We start from the raw sequence: 18,025 nt of genomic DNA, 5'->3' as shown, positions 1-18,025 counted from the left end.
CACACACACAGAGTTAAATACCTTTAAGAAACAGGAGACACAACAAAGTGTCCTTGCTTGTATAACCCTAAAACCCTTTACCGGGGTTAATTAACTAGAGGACAGGTAACTCAGAGAGGCGGGAGCAGTCTGTTGATGAACACTATATAATGTCCTGATCCAGCCAGGTTTACACCCAAACCTCTAACGTGTTCTCTTTGACATAAACTGAAATAATAAAATAAATAATTGCCTGATTCATCAGCCTTATGAAACACCAAATAATAGATAATTAAAGAAGCGGATATGTGCTGTGGGTGGATCTCCAGCTATGCAACTGATGGTTTTTGTTATTTAAAAAGTCTGTTTGTCTCGTCATGTCTACACTACACTGTATGTATTCAGGTCAGCAACATTTTGTTATCCTATTGGCTACACACTGACAATTACTTGGCTCTGAATTGCTTTCTAGTAGGTTTACATCTATTGTTGAATATCCTGTTTATTCTTTAGTGTTCAAATCCTTATTGTGCAATACTCTAAATGGCAAAAGTAACTAACCACATACAATTCTTTAAACACCTATTGAATTGAAGAATGAAAGCAATTCAGACCAGCTCAACTCTACATTGACCTATTGCTGCCCATCAAACAGACACACACAAAGATATGCACCTAAAAATGGTACAAATCGGAATTCTCATGACATTTGTCCATACAGAACGTCCATATATTAAAAGTAGACCAAACCTGACAAAATTAGAAAACCCAGAGCATCCAGCCACACTCTCACTGCAAACAAATGCGCTTTGTTTTGTTTTCTCTGTGCAGTTCAGCCTTTGTGTTGAACACAAACCCAGTTCTTTTCTCTGCAATACCTTTTGACACATAATGACTCAGGTGATGTTAGCAGCTGGAAAGTTGAAAAGCATGGAGTTACAGCTAGTCTGATTTGCTTGACTGGAGTACATTTTAGTCTAAGCCCATTTCTGAATTGTTTTAAAAGTGTGTGCTTCCCCTTTTGCATTATTCATTCTAAATGATGAACACCTGAGCACATTAAACACAAGAATATATGTACACAACAATGGGCAAACATCCATGAGAAATGGGTAGGTGTTCTGAAAATTATTTTGTTAAGTGCATGTTTACTTAATGCATTGGAAATTCTTTCGTGAGCCACTATTACTTTACTTAGGCTAAATGTCCAGATGCTTTAAATTCACAGTAAGTTGTAGAAATACATCTACATGAATATTTCAACACATTTCACTTCTGGGAAAGGGGAATGTTTGGGCCTGTAGCTATCATCCATATAGGGAGCAAACCTACCTATCTTTATAATAACATCCAGATGTACAGCAACTAATGAAACCAGTGTGATGCCTTTTCTTGGCCTAACACTAACCAATCATATTTGCAGTTTATTGTACAGTTGAACAAGATTATGTGGGTCCCCCCTAAAAAAAGTGATCATTTATATTATTGAAAGACTCTGGATATTTAATAGGCAATCTGTTAAAAAAGAAATACCGACCTATTTTAAGTTTGCATTATTTGTGCTATTTTGTATCCTTTGTTTATTTGTCACTTGAAGACCCTGAGTGATATCATAACTTGTAGCCTGTTGGCTATACTTGACATGGGACAGGTCAACTGAATCATCATCATATGATCTGTTTTGTTTGTTTTGGTTTAATAATGTCACGTGTGGTCAACATATACATTAACTCTTCCTCTCTCTCAGCCTCTCTCTTCAGAGCTGGAAGCAGTCATTGGTTGAGGACAGAACCTTATATCTTTATCTGCTTTGACCATGCCCTGTCCCCTCCCTCATTTACATATTCAGCACGATCCGATAGTAATCACCATATGATACCATGGTCATGTTGCCGGTGGAGAGGTTAAACTTCAATATTATATTCAGAGCCAACCTGTTGTTTAAACCAGCAGAAGGGCAACACGGGAGTCAGAGGGCAATGTTTATAGCCTATTAAAAAGGAAACGACCTCAAGCTTAGAGTTTTACTTTAAAGTTAGGCGATTTAAACATATGTTTTTTTTTAACAAGTTCTAGGCCTATAGACTATTCCACTAAAAGCATAATTTTAAAATTGATACCGAAAGTGGGCGGGTACTTGTGAAAAACTATGGGGAAATTCTCAAATGCCAGCTGTCAAGCGAGACAAAAATAACTAAATTACTTGGAAAAAGTCAATATAACTCTGCACCTAACTGTAGCACAGTCGCTGTTGCTGAATCGTTGCGGCAATAAACGGAGCTGTACAGAGGAGCAGACCGACAACATCCGGGCAATACTCAGCTCGCGCAGAAACGGAATGGCGGAGGTAAGTGAGCGAAAACGAGGAATGTAAAGACCCAAATCACAGAGAAACCGAACCGAATTTAAGACTTGTGTCACTCCGTACGGTACACAAGACTGTTGACGATTTCGCCGGCCGGTGAACGCCGGGTGAATGGGGGCTACGGGGGCATTTTAATGGAAAGCGAGGGAAGAAATGGAGAACCTCTCCAGCGTATCGCCTCTCTCCGCGTTCTTGGCTTTAAAGAGCCATTCCCTCTGCCTTGATACTAAAGCCGTACAAACAATAGGCAGCCCGGTGGGATTTAACGTTAACACAGTGGTGCTGAACTATTTTCAGGTGCTCCGCGGCGACGAAGTGGATTGAGTGAAAAAGTTGGGAGAGATGTCATGACTCGGCCGCGGTAAACTCCTCCGTCTCTTTCGGAAATATTGTGAACTAGTTATTTCCTTGTGCCACTCGTACTGAGCCGGAGAGAGGAAGAGACGTTCAGCACCAAGTCACAGGAAAGCGCCCCTGGTCAGACAGACAGCGCCCGATGGGTTGGGAGAGGCACGCCACATGAATATTTAGGTTTCTACTGGACTTGTACAACTTATTTGCCCAGGAATGGTGTCGCTAGAGGTATAATCTAATTCATTCAGTGGTGGCACTCTGTGAACTGGGGTGGGATTGTGTACAGCCTCCTATAGTTTGTCCTACTGCCCGGGGTTTTTTGACTTTGTAAATTCTCAAGTGGCCTTAACTTGCATGCCTTTATCATAGACATATAGACATATGTCCCACTTTCACTTCATTCTTTGAGCCCAAAGGCTACTGGAAAACACGGTAGGAAAATGTGCTGCCCCCTCAAATGTAAAACTAGTGTCTGTTATTTTAACAGCTATATTACACAGCAAAACAATTCCCGCAGAGCAGTGTCTGATATTTTATAGAAATCTATAAAGTAAGATTATAGTAAAGTTGCAATTGTCACAGATTATCCAGATTATGACCCTTGAATGATACTTTTGTCCCTACAGCAGGCCTCATAAATTAAAAGGGGCAGTTTAAAAGTAAGGAGTTAGCTGTTCTGTAATGGGATGAGGCAGGATCAGCCACTATTTGAGCTCTTATGTTGTGTCTGTGTGTACGCGTGTGCACATGCGCCATGGATGCACAGAGGAATGTGCTGCCATGTTGTAATCCCATCCCCATGCTGCTTTACATGGCTATGAATGTTTGTCCTAATAATACTGCATGTTTGTGTGTGTAGGTGTGTAAAAAGCTCCTGAAGATGAGCGTGGAGGTCGTGGACTAGTGGAGAGTGGATGAGGTACTGTGATGAAGGCCCTCAGCAGGAGAAGCAGATGTCTCAACAGGCCTTAGAGGAGTTGGAGGAGAACTTTCGGCCCATAAAGATGGCAACGCAGTCCCACACAGTACGGTCAAGTTCATTGTCTGTGTTAGTTGCTGTATGAAGCCACAGTGTTCTCAACAAAATATTTTTCTTTGATTATGGGAACCTTACCGCATCACTTACATATCCATAGTCTTATTATTGGATATTTCTGCTTCTGCATATTTATTATGTGACTAACACAGGATTTAATAAGTCAATCAAAGGACAAAATCATTCATCGCCTTATGTAACTGACAGCAGAAACTGTATTTGGTTACAAACTGATACAGCACTCCAAACAGATATAAATGGCCTTGTTTTCATGCAAATTCGTCTGGAGATGGCAGACAGAAAACCTCATTTCCACAGCCACCTGACAGATCATCTAGTCTGTAACAGTTAGACAGCTCTGTGTCACAGCCCATATGAGACCTGTTGACAGGAGCTGCACTTACACGCACAAAAACAGCTCAACAATCCTCATACTGTCACTGTCTTTCCTTTCTATTTAGCACTTAGGTAGAGTAATGTGCAAACAAAACATTGTCTAATCTGCAGCAGCAGATACAGATGACAGTTTTTCTTTATACACCGACCTGTGCCCATTGTCATAAAAGGCAAAGGCAAAGAAATATACCTTCCTTTTCATCTTGGCAAACTCTGAAAAATAAATGGTATAAAACACACTACTGTTGATTTACACATTTGCATCAACTCCTCAACTCTGACTGACCTTTCTGGGTCCTACTGTGCAGAGATATCCTGACAGCATTTGTCCCTTGTCCATTAATGTATTGTTGAGGTACAGTATGAAGATATTTTGGGCAAGGAGGCAAAAATGCCAAGAGTTTCCTTGAGGTCATTGAACTTACAGATCTGTAGAGGATGTTATTTTCAAGAAATGTGAAAGTAACCCACTCATCTCCCTCCACCTGTCGCTGTCTCCCTCTGTAACTCTCTTTTTGTAGGCCAGCGAGCTTCCTTTGGAGGAGCTGCTGGCACTGTACGGCTACGCAGTGTCAGATCCAGAGAAGGAGACCTGTCACATGGCTGCCAGACTGCCAGACATGACACTGGACAAGGTGAGATAGAAGAACATGGAGATGTTGATTTATGAAATGTTATAAGTTCATTCTGTTGTGTGCTTTTCCATACTATGCTGTTCTATTGTTCTTTGTGTGTTGTACAGGATCAGATAACTGAGGATCTTTTTCCTGGGGAAGAGGAAGAAGAATCGTCAGCTGATGATCTCACCCCCTCAGTCACTTCAAATACCTCCGATCTACTCCGCCGCCTCCAAGGTAAAGCACACAAAGACGTACATTTACACATGACTATATGACATTTAAAATGATCTCCTTGCAAAAGAAATGTTTGAAAATGATGGAACAGCCTTAAACCTACATGCGCACTCAGGGCCTTTTTCTGATGAAACTGTGTAAACGGTAGTTGTACTGAAAGAAAGGACAATCCTGCAACACTTGCTTTTTGGAGTGATATTTCCTCATTGTTCAATTTAAGATCAGTGCTTTTGCTGAGACCGCAGCTTATAACTTACAGCTAGGCAGTATGTTTCATTAACACGACATGCCAGAGTTTATAATGTCAGGGAATTACATGAAACGGCATGTATTTATGTGTCCCTCTCCATATGAAAGATTCTGAACATTTGTAAACTGAAGGAGTTTAAATATATTCAGCCAGCCTTCCGCTGCAAGTGTATTTGAACCGTGACAGTATTTGTGCATAGTGAGTCCATAAAATACCATGAAAACTGAATATACGGCATGCATGCTGTATTTATATCTTATGTATCCAGGAGAGATTAACTGAACGCATTGTTTCACTAAAGGTAAAAGAGAGGAAGAACATGTTCCTCTTATTATGTTTTCTTCTCTGTTGACAACTTGATCTTCAATTGTGCTTTATACTCAGATATATTGCATTCTTATTTTTATTATGTACCGATTGTTTTCTTGGGTGGATTTCACTTGAAAAATGTATTTTTGAAAAAATTTTTAAACTAAATTTTTAGGCTTTAGTTGTTGAATAATTAATTATAAACAAAAAACTGAACAAATATGAAGTTTCAGAAATGTTTGTGTGATTTGTCAGCAGAAAGAAGAAAGTTTAAGATATTGGCCCTGTCTCAGAAAGCAGGTTCAACAAACTCTTGAGTGTAAACCTGAACTCTGGGTTGACGAACTCTGAGCTGTCAACCTCCGAGTTTTCCGTTTCAGAAAGGCCGATCAGAATAAGTTCAGTCAACTCTGAGTATTTTGAGCCTGATTGAAGCGCGTGCGTGGGGATAAAAAAAAGCCATCATCAATGGAGCTCCGATACTACGATTCACCATGGCAACGGGTAAATAAAGGCAGAGCCTCCATTTTAATCGGCTGGAGCTAGAAATATGAATGCTGCCAACGCAGACCATGATTGGCTCTAAAACGTAGGAGTGGAGGATCGATAGCCTACGTTAACAACATTACATTTTATACAGCGTTGCTCATTCATCATTTACCAAACTGGAATTTCCTTAATGAATGATAAAGTGCTGTAATTCTCCTACAGCCTGTTATTCATTTTAAATAGCTACAGACTTGTTTATTCACCTGGAACCTGATGGGACTAAATGCCGGTGGCAATAACTGAAGATGAAAATATTAATCGAACAGATTAGACATAGTTTAGTATACTCATGGAGCTGTGATTGTAAAGTGACAGTCCGACTCAGTAGGTCTATTTATGATTTTTTGTAATGTAAAATGTGTCTAGGTTCAAACTCACTGAAGTTTTAGACGTCTATGTTACATTAATAAAATCTTGCGCATTTCGTATTTTATGAAATGCTGTCAAAACACATTCAGACTATCAGCAGATAATGAAAAACTCACTTTTAAACTATTTGTTTCAGCTGCACCACAGTCATCCTCACTCAGAAATATTCACATCATATCCAGCTGATAACTACGATAGGAATGTTCAATCTGTGCGACTACAGTATGAAAGGTTAGGCTACTGTGTATTGATCAGTTTTGTACAGATTACTTTAAACTGCAGCACTGTAGCGCACAGTAAGTTTTTTTTGCCTTAATGTCCACAGAGTCTCTGTGTTATAAAGGACAGTGTAGTTTATAGATTTTATTCTGTGCTGAGGATAAATTTACGATGTCCAAAGATAACTCTCTGTCCATACATCAATGATTGATCATGAAAGCGTCATGTTCAAGATCATGTTTGGGTAAAAAAAAATAAAAAACTAACAGCCTATTTTACCGTAATTTCGATGTTTCTAAAGACGTAACTGTTCCAATATGTGCTTTGATATAGACAGTCTGAATGAGGAAATGTCAGACAGCCGCTTCAAGCTCCGCAGGAGGGGAGGAGTCAGAGAGTCAGCGTTAGTTGAAGTAAACCTCCTCCTGAGGAGGTTAGGTTCACAGCGTTGCCGGGGTTACAGATCTAGAGTTTATCTGATCTCTCTGAAACCGAAAACCCAGAATTTCCCTTATCTCGGGCTCAACTTACTCAGAGTTTTCACTAAACCCACTTTCTGAAACAGGGCCATTATCATGAGTTTTGACAAAAATCTTTTGACATGCAGTACTTGTACAGTCTTCGAAGTGATCGCCTGTTCCTCCTCTCTGATTTATTTTGTCTCTCAGGTGGAGACAAAGACCCACTAGTCTGCTCTTCAGATGAGGAGTCCGACGATGCCTCTGTTCCCTCCAATGAAGAACACAAGGTGGGCCACTGAGGGCAATAACGCATCACGATTGCTGGACCTTTTATGAAACAGACACAAGTTGACTTTGACTCAGTTTAAGTATATTAGCAGGCATGTGATTGGCAAAGGACAACAAAGCAGGAAAATATACTGAGACCCCCCCCCCCCGCTCCACGATCAAACTGGAGGCGGCTCTAGTACATCATATGGATGGTAAAGCAGGACCTGTGACAATAACTTATGTCGCAGTGGGAATCAAAGACAAGTGTCTAATCCATTGCCCCATCGCCACCTCTCTATAATAAAGATATAACATCAACCATGAGAATAACAAATTTGAATAAAATATATATAAATATATAATTTCCCCCCCAACCTTCAACAGCTAAATGTGCAACATGAAATTATTGAGTCTATAACTAAATAATATAACTATTAACTTTCAAATTAGAAGTTGAAGTTAATAGATTATTTTTCATGAATAAGAGACAAAAGCAAAGGTCGTTGCCTGTTTAAGATCTGGTGGCCTAACTGTTAAAGAAACAGTTATATTATTCAAGAAACTCTGATCAAACAGCCAGATCTCTGTCTATTGATAAACTGTTGGAAAAACTTCAAGACACTTCAACTCTGATAGCGGGTGTGTGCGTGGGACGAGTACCATTGCGACAGTTTCACGGTAACGCGCCCAGTAGTAGGCTACACAGAAGTCGTAGCCATGGTTACCACCCATAGAGCGCCTGGCGTTGACTCCCGGAGCGCTTGTCTGTTGAGTTCTGAGAAGCGCAGAGCAACCCTATGGATCCAAGCTGTCTGAAAATGCCTGTACATATAAAATGTTTGTGACGGGGTTTATATGTAAAGGCGTTTTAATACGAAATTAATTTATAACGTGCCAAAACCTTTAACATAAAGGACAACCCCCCCCCATCAGGAATGGTGCGTTCAGTAGAGCAGTTACGGAGCGTTACTTGGAATAGTAACTGTAGTAATAATATAACTGTTTTGGAAATAGTAATCCCGTATACTACTCTTTACTGTGAAAAGTAATGTTATTACTGCCGAACTGGTTACGGAACACTGATGCGTGTGAGCGACTGGGGCACACACTGCGCAAGTGTAGAATTGGACAGCTGAACGCAAACAAACATCCTTGTTGATGCTTGGAAAGTATCAGCCTGTAGATGCCCTCAAATCCTCTCCATTTCACTCGGGCAGCTCCTGTCGAATTAATATTATTATTATTTATTTTTTTTTTTTTCAGATCTGCATGATTCACGTGGGTCATATTTTCAGGTCGAGAAATCCGGGAAAATCACATCCCTGATTCGACATATTGTATAGTATGTTTGAGTTTTTCCATTTCTTTATGGGAGAGAAAATCTTACCAAGAACCTTTCAAAAGACAGTAGAAGTCTTTTAAGTGAATTGTTCGGGCTCTGTACATTTGATTCAATTGGATGTTTTGAGCACTTCAAGAGCTCTACACATCTTTTCCTACATCACACATCTCCCTGTGTTGGTACTGACCTTTGGCATTGGGCATAAAACATATACTGTTGGTTTGTACGATATGAAATTTCTATGACCACTCTGCTGGAACAACTGAACCTAACCCAAACTAACCCCTGGGACATACCAGTCAAAGCCATATGTAGACCGGTTTGAAAACCAAAGTAGTGTATCATTTTGGACCTGAGATCCTACCACACATCAAAGACTTCGACAACATGTCAGCTTTTGTTAGTATATATGACACATTTCAGAGCTATAAACGACTTTGGCTTTGGTTTCATTCTCAGGAGATCATGGTTGGTTCTATGTACCAGGCAAAAATACCTCCACTCGGTCCATATACCAACCAGGAGAGAGGTAAGCAACTGCAAAGATAGATTTTGTATGAAATCTTCCAAGCCAGCAAACTATTTTAGGTGTATAGAATTTTGACTCCCTTTTGGAGGTAAAAAAGACAAATAAAATCTGTCTACCATCACCATATCTTTTTCTGCCTCTTAATCAGTTTTCTCTTGCTCCTCCGCTTCCAAACTCCTCATCTTCTTTCTCTGCCTTTCTTTGTTCCTCTAGCTTACAGCAGTGAGGACCAGTTGCTGTGGAGGCCAGGTGTTCTGCCGTTGCAGGAAGTGGAAGAGTTCTTGCTGTATGCACAGAAACCACGTGGCCAGGAGGGAACAGCATGTATGCAGACACAAGGCGACACTGTCCAAGACAACGAACAGGTACAGGAACTTTAAATTGCATCCCAAAGACAATGTGGGGTTTAAATGAAATAAGCTGACTATCTAATTTTTGGAGGACTTTGCAAAAAAATACACAGGATCAAATGCAAAAGAGTAAACATAATACTGTATTCTCAGTGTAAATATAGAGGTCAAGTTTTGCAGTCATTGTTTCTCTTTGTAATAGTCTAACCCTTTTGGCTCATCCTCCTCCCTTTTTCTCTTGATCCGCAGGCACTGTATGAACTAGTGAAATGCAACTTCAATGCAGAAGAAGCACTGAGACGATTACGCTTCAATGTGAAAGTGTTCAGTGGTAAAAACCTACAGTACTTTTTACAACCTGTAATTACACATATTTGTAATAAACGCAAAATCATGACCGTATATCATGACGAATCATGACTGATAAAGCAACAGCCAGCAAACTTAAAGTTATCCCTCTGTCAAACAACATTATTGCATTCAGGATACAGTAATGCACATAAGTCTGTTGGTGGGGAAAAAATGCTGTAAAGTAAGAATGCTTTCAGAAATAGACATGTTAATTCAATATGTAGGTTGAAACACCATCATTAACTGAAACAGAAACAGCTGCGTAGAGGAATACAGCTGGGTGAGGAACAGCAAGCTAACCTAACAAGGTGAGGTTGTTGAAGACAGTTTACTGTCAAGTGATACACCATGGTAAGACTAAGCACAGCAACAAGACATAATTATACTGCATCAGCAAGGTCTCTCCTAGGCAGACATTTCAAGGCAGACAGGGGTCTCCAGATGTGCCATCCAAGCTCTTTTGAAGAAGCACAAAGAAACGGGCAACGCTGAGGACCGTAGTCGCAGTGGTCGCAGCAGATGAAAAACACATCATGCTTACTTCCCTTGACAATCAAAAGATGTCCAGTAGTGCCACCAGCTCAGAGCTGCAGAAACCAGTGGGACCCTGGCACACCCATCTACTGTCCGGAGAGGTCTGGTCAGAAGTGGCCATCATAGAAGACTTGCTGCCAAAAAGCAATACCTCTAACATAGAAACGACTCAACAATGCAAAAAACACAAGACCTGAGGTGCAGAAAAATGTGCAGCTGCTGCTCTGGACTGATGAGTCAAAATTTGACTTTGGTGGTTCCTTGTATGTTTGGAGCTGCATTTCTGCAAATGGAGTTGGGGATTTGATCAGAATTAATCGTCTCTTCAGTGCTGAGAAGTACAGGCAGATACTTATTCATCTGGCCATCAGGCAGGCGTTGGATTGGCCCCACATTTATTCTGCAGCATGACGACCCCAAACACACTGCAAGTGTCATTAAGAACTATCTTCAGCGTAAAGAAGAACAAACTATGTGCAACTGTACCTAGAAGAATTTATGCTGTTTTGAAGGCGCAGGGTGGTCACACCAAATATTGATTTGATTTAAGTTTTTCTTCTGTTTATTCACTTTGCATTTAGTTATTTAATATATATCCACATCCTGCCCTTGGCCACTTTGCACATCTCCTCAATTTTCTGTAACAAAAACGGCAAGGAGAAGTTGTTGACCAGAGCTGCATGACAGAAGATCAGAGACGGACATTTAGGCAAAAGCTAGTAAACTAGCGGTTCTACTCAAATTTCAGTCAGTGAATGCTGTTTCATATGAAGACAGGCACTTTTCATCCAAGGCCTGAGCTGAGCAATGTAATGATGACAAACTATAGGATGAGAATATAATCTTCTTGGAAAAAGGATAACAACTTCCTTAAAGTGACATGTTTAAAAAAAAAAAAAGTAACTAAATTTGCAGTTGCAGGTCTCCAACGCACCCCTTCCACGGCTTGTAGGAAACTAGAAATGTGGGTGGAATAAGTAAAAGAGGAGAATGTAGACTAATTTGGGAGCCTCAAGTCAATCATTGAATTCAATTAAGTGCAGAACACAGTAATCGGATGTGTTTAAACTTTGTATTTTTGAGCCTTAAGAAAGCATTTCTGCTGGAGGATACTGAAAAATATGGTACAAAATGCAATGCCAACTGCTGACTGAAGCACTGCAGAGGAGGAGCAGTTCACTAATGTGACCTCATGGCCTCCTATTAAGCAGTGAGGCTCCAAGTCTAAGACTTCTATTTGTTGGATTGAACAGAGCCCTGGCCATATATACTTACTTACATGATAGCTTTTGCTACACCCTGTCCCGCTTTTTATGTAAGTGGCTTTGTCAGGACAAATACAGTTCAAAACCGGACATTGAGTGGCGATCTCAAAGCCCTGCCTTGTGATAATCTACAGCACAACGCAATGATTGCATTGCATTTAATAAAAATTCTTAAAAAAAAAAAATAGTGCTAAAATACTCCTGCCGCTTTTCCCTTTCTTTAGAAGAGCTGTGTGCCTGGAGTGAGGAGGAGTGTAGGAACTTTGAGCATGGCTATCGAGTTTACGGGAAAAACTTCCACCTCATTCAGGCTAATAAGGTGAGAGCTCAGAAGACAAGATGTTGACATTTTTAAGTTGAATCTTTCCTGAAGTGTGGTGTCCAAACCTGACTGACCTAGCTGATGTAGTCATTTGAATATTTGATGGGACATCTTGTTGAAAACAATGTTTTCCTCCTCCTCAGGTACGAACACGCTCGGTTGGGGAGTGTGTGGAGTATTACTACATGTGGAAGAAGTCCGACCGTCACGAGTACTTTACCCAGCAGGCCACCAGGCTCAGCCGCAGGAAATACAACCTGCAATCAGGGAGCATGTGAGTATTACTGGAACACATGACAAGATTCATAGTCAAACTGTATGTGTGTGTGTGTGTGTGTGTGTGTGGCCATGGCAGATATTAAAAGCCCTGCAATGTGGCTACTGACGGGGTGTGAAGAGATGGGCAATATTCCTGACTTATTCTCATTGTATAATCTGTAACCAGCACTTGACTTCATAAAAGAGCCCAAAATACGGGGACGGGGTGTTCATATGTTCTATTCTGTCTCTTATGTACTTGTGGTGATCACCAAAATCAGTTTCCATTCCCCTCCCTGGTATTGGGAGAGCAGCAAAAAGCTCAGAAATGGATTTTAACTCAATACAATAAACATCTATAGTAAAACAACCTGCGTAATTATATGGAGAAATCAGGTGCAGAGAGTAATGCTTGTTTCTTTCACAAGGGTGTGTAATTCTTCTGCTCTTTGTGTGTTTACTCTGATATTGTGTCTTGATACTTGAAGTTCTGCCACCCAGTCCAGCTTTTCACTGTTGATGCACACCGTATTACACTAACAGTGGTTGCATTGTGTGTTGCAGGGAGGATGGAGACCAGGACGGGGAGGTTGGGGAGCTAGAGGGAAGTAACAATTCTTCAGGCTTGTCTCACAGCTCCATGGGCACTGGGCAGCTGGAGTCCCCGTTACCACCACAGTCGAGCCTGGACCTGGACAAGCAAGGTAAAACTTAGACATATTCTCTTACAAGCACCTCATGTGGTGGCTCAAACTGTCTCTACAGTAGAGTAAATGTGCTGTCTTATAGATGACCAACATAATGTGCAATGAAGCAAGGGTTGTAGCCGAAATGCTCTGAAATATTATTCCTGTTATCACATGTTTACAGAAAGACAGAACTGCTTGTAAAAGAAGCACATGTACAGTCAAAGCTTAGTAAGAGTAAGAAACTTAGTAAGAACTTAGTAAGAAACTCCAATTAAATGAGTTTCCACTCATTTAATTGGAGTTTCTTTGAAGTGGAAGCTGCTCATAGAGCACTTAGCTCTACCATTTGGCAGTACATATAGTAAAACAAACCCACACACAGTGGATTTAGTTTGGTTTCCAGTAAAGCTGAAATCAGAAAGAGCTTTGTGCCTTCACCCATCTTTCTGTATATAAACCATTTACACACCATGTCAGACATATTTTCCAAGTTACATAATTTTCTGCTATCCATCATGTTTTACATGTAATTCTAAGGATTTAGTTTTTGTCTAGTAAATGTTTCATTTTGATTATATGGTGCGCCTTTTACTTTGACATCACATTCATTATCTTGTGAATCATTTTGTCTCAACTCCTTTTGTTTTCCCCACTATTTTCTCGCTTCTTGTGTGTCTTGTTTTGTTGTATTTGTGCGTGCACTTATGCATGTCTATGTCTGAATGTGTATGCATGCACATCTGTTGACATGGTAATCCAGAGGAGGAGGGCCGTCCCCGGCGCAGACGAACTCCCCGCTTTCTCTTAAAGCCATGATCTCGGTCCAGACAGACCACAGAAAGCAGGCTGGGCCTGCAGGTAAAGAAGGCAAGAAGACAGATTCAGAGAATGTGAATGATGTGGTGATTGGGAACAAATCTCATTAGCTTGCCTGTGGTAGATAATCAAATTCTAATTAGAGCCAAAAGGTACAGGGCTTGCCTCTGGCAATTCAATAAATGTAGCAAATCTTTTACAGATAATGTTGAAAATATTGAGTCATATCAGAATTTATTCAGCCATTGCCCTCTTGACTTTTGCATGTATTTAAAATTCATTTAAGTGCATTTGATATGTACCATCACATCTACTCAAAGTGTAATGCTGTTGTATCAAAATGGAAAATTAAATTTAAAACAATATATTTAACCGTAAAATTAAAATCATTGGTATTTTTCAAGATGGTGCAACTTTTCTATTGAATCTCCATTTTAGTGTTTTCTTATTATCATAATGGTAATAAATACTTTTGAAGCAGCTGTAAATACTGTAATACTATTAATTGGAACATACTTAGAGTATTTGAACATTATTAGAACAAATAAAGCATATATTACATGACTGAAGTTACAGACATTTTGTTGATCTGTCATCCTATGAACTCTGTGCAGGTGGGGAGCTGATGATGGGGCTGTCAGACCTGGGTGGTAACGGATGTCCTCAGCAGCTGTTTGGCTTTCCCTTCTCTCTCTCGCCCGTGGACGACCTGCGGGATCCTGGCTCAGGCAATTGTCAAAGTTGTCCCTCAGCTCCAGTTCAGCTCCAGTCCCAGCCCTCCTCCCAGAGCTGCCAGTGGGCTGACGGGAGCCCTCCGTTTTGCCATGATGACCATCACCTCCCAGGCTCCTGCTTCTACCAGCTACACATGTGTGGTGGACCTTTTGTATCCGAGAGCCCTGACTGTGGTACAGCGGGCGGTGGGACCGGCTCCCCCCATGGGCTGCAGGTGGAATTTAGCCTGTCTCCGTCTGCTTCACCTCCCTCATCTGCTGTCCTCCCGTCACACTTCCAGGCATTTGGCAGTCTTCTGCACCCATCTCCCGTCCAGCATCCCCGCTCTCTCACACAGTGAAGGGACATGGGAAAATCAGAACTTAGTGGTAGTCTCCATGGTTTGCCCTGTGTCGAGATCTTTGATCTGTTTTGGTATTTCCACCGGGCTTGAGGAAATCAGGACAAAAAGTGCATTTACCTAACTTTGTGGAAAAGGATGGACCTGCAACCAGTCTGTCTGAACCCTTGTTTTAAACGGAGACACTTGAACTCTCTATCCATTGTAGAGTGATGCGTGTTAATCACCACTTTTAGGTGTTTGTTACCACAACCTGCACCAGGGCAATGCTATTGATTCACTATAATTAATACATACTTGCCGGTGATGAGAGTTGTTGTGACCACCATGTAAACAAACCAGAAACATGTGGCTAGCAGTCCCATTTTCTTTCTAAAAACAGATCAGAATGGAAATGTTTGACTGCCGAGTTCTCCCAGCTTCTTCCAGCAAGAGCCAATCGTGTTTTATTAAGCATGTTGCTCAACACTTTTGCCGCTGCAGCCTTTTGAGGTCTGTCTCTGGAGAGTACCACAGTAAAATCTGTCCCTTCAAAAATACAGAATGCACCCTCTGTGATTGGCTCACCCCTTTTTAGTTCCACTGACTGCATCTGTTTTATTTGCACAGCCTCCTCCACTCCACCTGTCTTAAGAATTTTGTTAAAATATGCTGAAACTAAATAACGTTTTCGAAGGTTGAGATTTGAGCACAGTCTGCGAAGGGAGCACATTATTTGGAAGGTTTTAGTTTTGCTTTTGTGGGACTTTTCATCCTTGTTTTTCAAGATTTACGCAGAAATTTATAAAGGTGCAGTGCTTTGTCATCATTTCTGGTCACAGTTTTTAACATGTTGGATATTTAGTACAATTAAATGCCTGTTTGTCCCATTCCCATGGCCCCATCAAGTTGTCAAACTGTCAGATTCCTTTTGAGAATAACAAACTTTATGCTTTAAATGAATCAGCGCAGGTATTATTATGTAGTTCAAACATACAGTTTCATATATCAAAGGGTTCTTCCAGTTCAAGATTGAGAAAACCTGTTTAATTTAATCTTCAAATGAATGAGAATCATGTATTTATTGTAATCATATGTGTGATTGCAGTGAATATTTCTTGATTATTTAAAATGATGTACCCCAGAATAAATGGGTGAACGTTAAGATGCCTCTTACTATGAACAATTGCATACATTTTTAGTCTTTTCATAAAATAATGTACCGATTTTGTGTATTCCTTCATACATATGTGGTAATTTCTTTTATGTGTCAGTATATTTTAGTCATACTGTCTCTAAAGAGGTAATTGGAGGGAAGAAAAGGATTCAGCCCCACGTTCTTCCTTCCATCTGTTGTCCTATTTATTCCTTGTTTCTGTCTGTAAATGGAAGCACTTCCTGTAATCTCTGTTAAAAGCCCAGCCAGTTCCAGATCAATGTTTTTGTTTTGACTGTTTACATGAGGGAGGTTAAGGACAAGACCATGAAGACAGGAAAAGGCGCTGAATCACTGCCTTTTGTTAATTCTTTATTTTTACTTTCATTTTTAGCAATTTATATATTGTACTGCTTCTGTTATGTTTGTTTATAATTATTATATTTTGTAAAAGGAAACAATTAAAATGAACATGGGCGAAATATTAAAATGCATTGCTTTGTATTTATTTTAAAAGATGCAGCACCTGAACTTCTTTGTGAGATTAGCAGTGTCATATAAGCTGGGAAACTACTGTGAATATACACATGTGGAATGTTAAGAGGAAAGTTGGAAAAGTTTACAAATGGAAAAATATTTTTTCTCTTTTTTTAGTCTAATGATAATAACGGTAAAAAAAAAAAAAATTCAGTGATACTTATTGAATCTCACAAACCCGTCTCTGACTTATGTAACTACTCGGGATCCATAGACAAAAGCACTACTGAAGCGTCCATCAAAAGTTTAACTACAATCCAGAAGGTGGCGCTATCACTCTACTGAACCTCTGACAGAAGCTGAGTTTTCAGCGTCTCTTCAAACGACAGAGATAGACAGCAAAGGCATAGAGCAGTATTTTTTACAGCAGTGTTTCAAATTGTTTAAATTGAGACGTTCATATTCAAAAGACACCAGAATTACTTTTTTTATTTAGGCAGAAGGTTGTTGTCATTATACAAGGACGGTAACGTGGGTGTTGGGTTTTGATCATCCAGTGGTTATATTTTTAGGGATCCAAGCAGCGAAGCTGCTGGAGCCCTATTGGTGGTCTTCTTCTTCTTTCTTCTTTTTCTCCGCTAAAAGTGTTTGAGCTGCAAAAACTTCAGACGAAAACTCACCAAAATTGGCACGTAGGTTGCAAATCCCACCCCTTAATCAGGCAAAAGACCTAAGGTGGCGCTATAACAATCAACTTTGCGTTTTTGCAATTATCTCGAAAACAGCTTCGTTTAGAGTCGAAATGTCAGATTATAAGAATGTTTATCATTTTTTTTCAAAAACCTATTTTAGATATCGACCTGAAACTATGGCAGGATCATCTACGGACGTCGCTGATCAAAATTTATCAAAAGACTTTTGATACATCAATCTGTTTGGGGGTTTTCTCATTATTTTTTACTTTTGTGTCTTTATGTACAATTTTACAGTGAATGAATTATACAAATCAAAACTGGCTTAAGCTATTGTCACCAAACTCGACGCGTCGTTCAGATGCTCTGCCCGAGCTTTGCTGAGCAATCCTGGGATATTCTTCCACCAGGGGGCACTACACTTGCAAAAAGTTTATACCTCGTAATTCGCTGCATGGATTCAGACAAAAAAAAAGCTTATTACAAGAAATATAAATTTCAAGATATTTCTAATTCCAAACTTCTAAGAAAATCACCAGGACGTCCTAGAGAGAGAACATCTTTTCAACACATCCATGATTTGTGACTGTGGTTTGCCTCACTGCAACCTATGGTAAATTCAGAAGTCAGTCACTCTGTATTTTCAGAATATGCTAATTCAATTAACATCTATATCCACAAGTCTTTTTTTCAAACGCTATCAGTGCAGTGATCTTCACTATCTTGCTGTAACTTGTACAGTATGCACAACATTTTCTTGTTTGTTCAGTTTTTGGACC

The 18,025-nt window shown here is 40.1% G+C and overlaps 1 protein-coding gene across 1 annotated transcript; it reads left to right on the top strand.

Moving 5' to 3' along the window:
* The first annotated feature begins 2,143 nt into the window (after positions 1-2,143).
* mier2 (mesoderm induction early response 1, family member 2) lies at positions 2,144-16,567 on the top strand. The gene is given in 13 exon segments (XM_038716012.1): positions 2,144-2,326; positions 3,558-3,723; positions 4,652-4,765; positions 4,873-4,984; positions 7,349-7,428; positions 9,213-9,282; positions 9,496-9,647; positions 9,882-9,963; positions 12,007-12,101; positions 12,248-12,378; positions 12,927-13,066; positions 14,482-14,906; positions 14,908-16,567. Coding segments are annotated over 12 exon segments (1,671 nt in total). The 5' UTR covers positions 2,144-2,326; positions 3,558-3,612; the 3' UTR covers positions 15,067-16,567.
* The last annotated feature ends 1,458 nt before the right edge of the window (positions 16,568-18,025 follow it).

The sequence above is a fragment of the Micropterus salmoides genome, unplaced genomic scaffold (assembly GCF_014851395.1).
Source record: "Micropterus salmoides isolate LMB-PRFRI ecotype aquatic unplaced genomic scaffold, ASM1485139v1 Ms_hic_scaffold_13, whole genome shotgun sequence".
Taxonomy (NCBI): Eukaryota; Metazoa; Chordata; class Actinopteri; order Centrarchiformes; family Centrarchidae; genus Micropterus; species Micropterus salmoides.
Note: the sequence above shows the minus strand (reverse complement) of the source record. Positions and strands in the feature narration are given on the sequence as shown.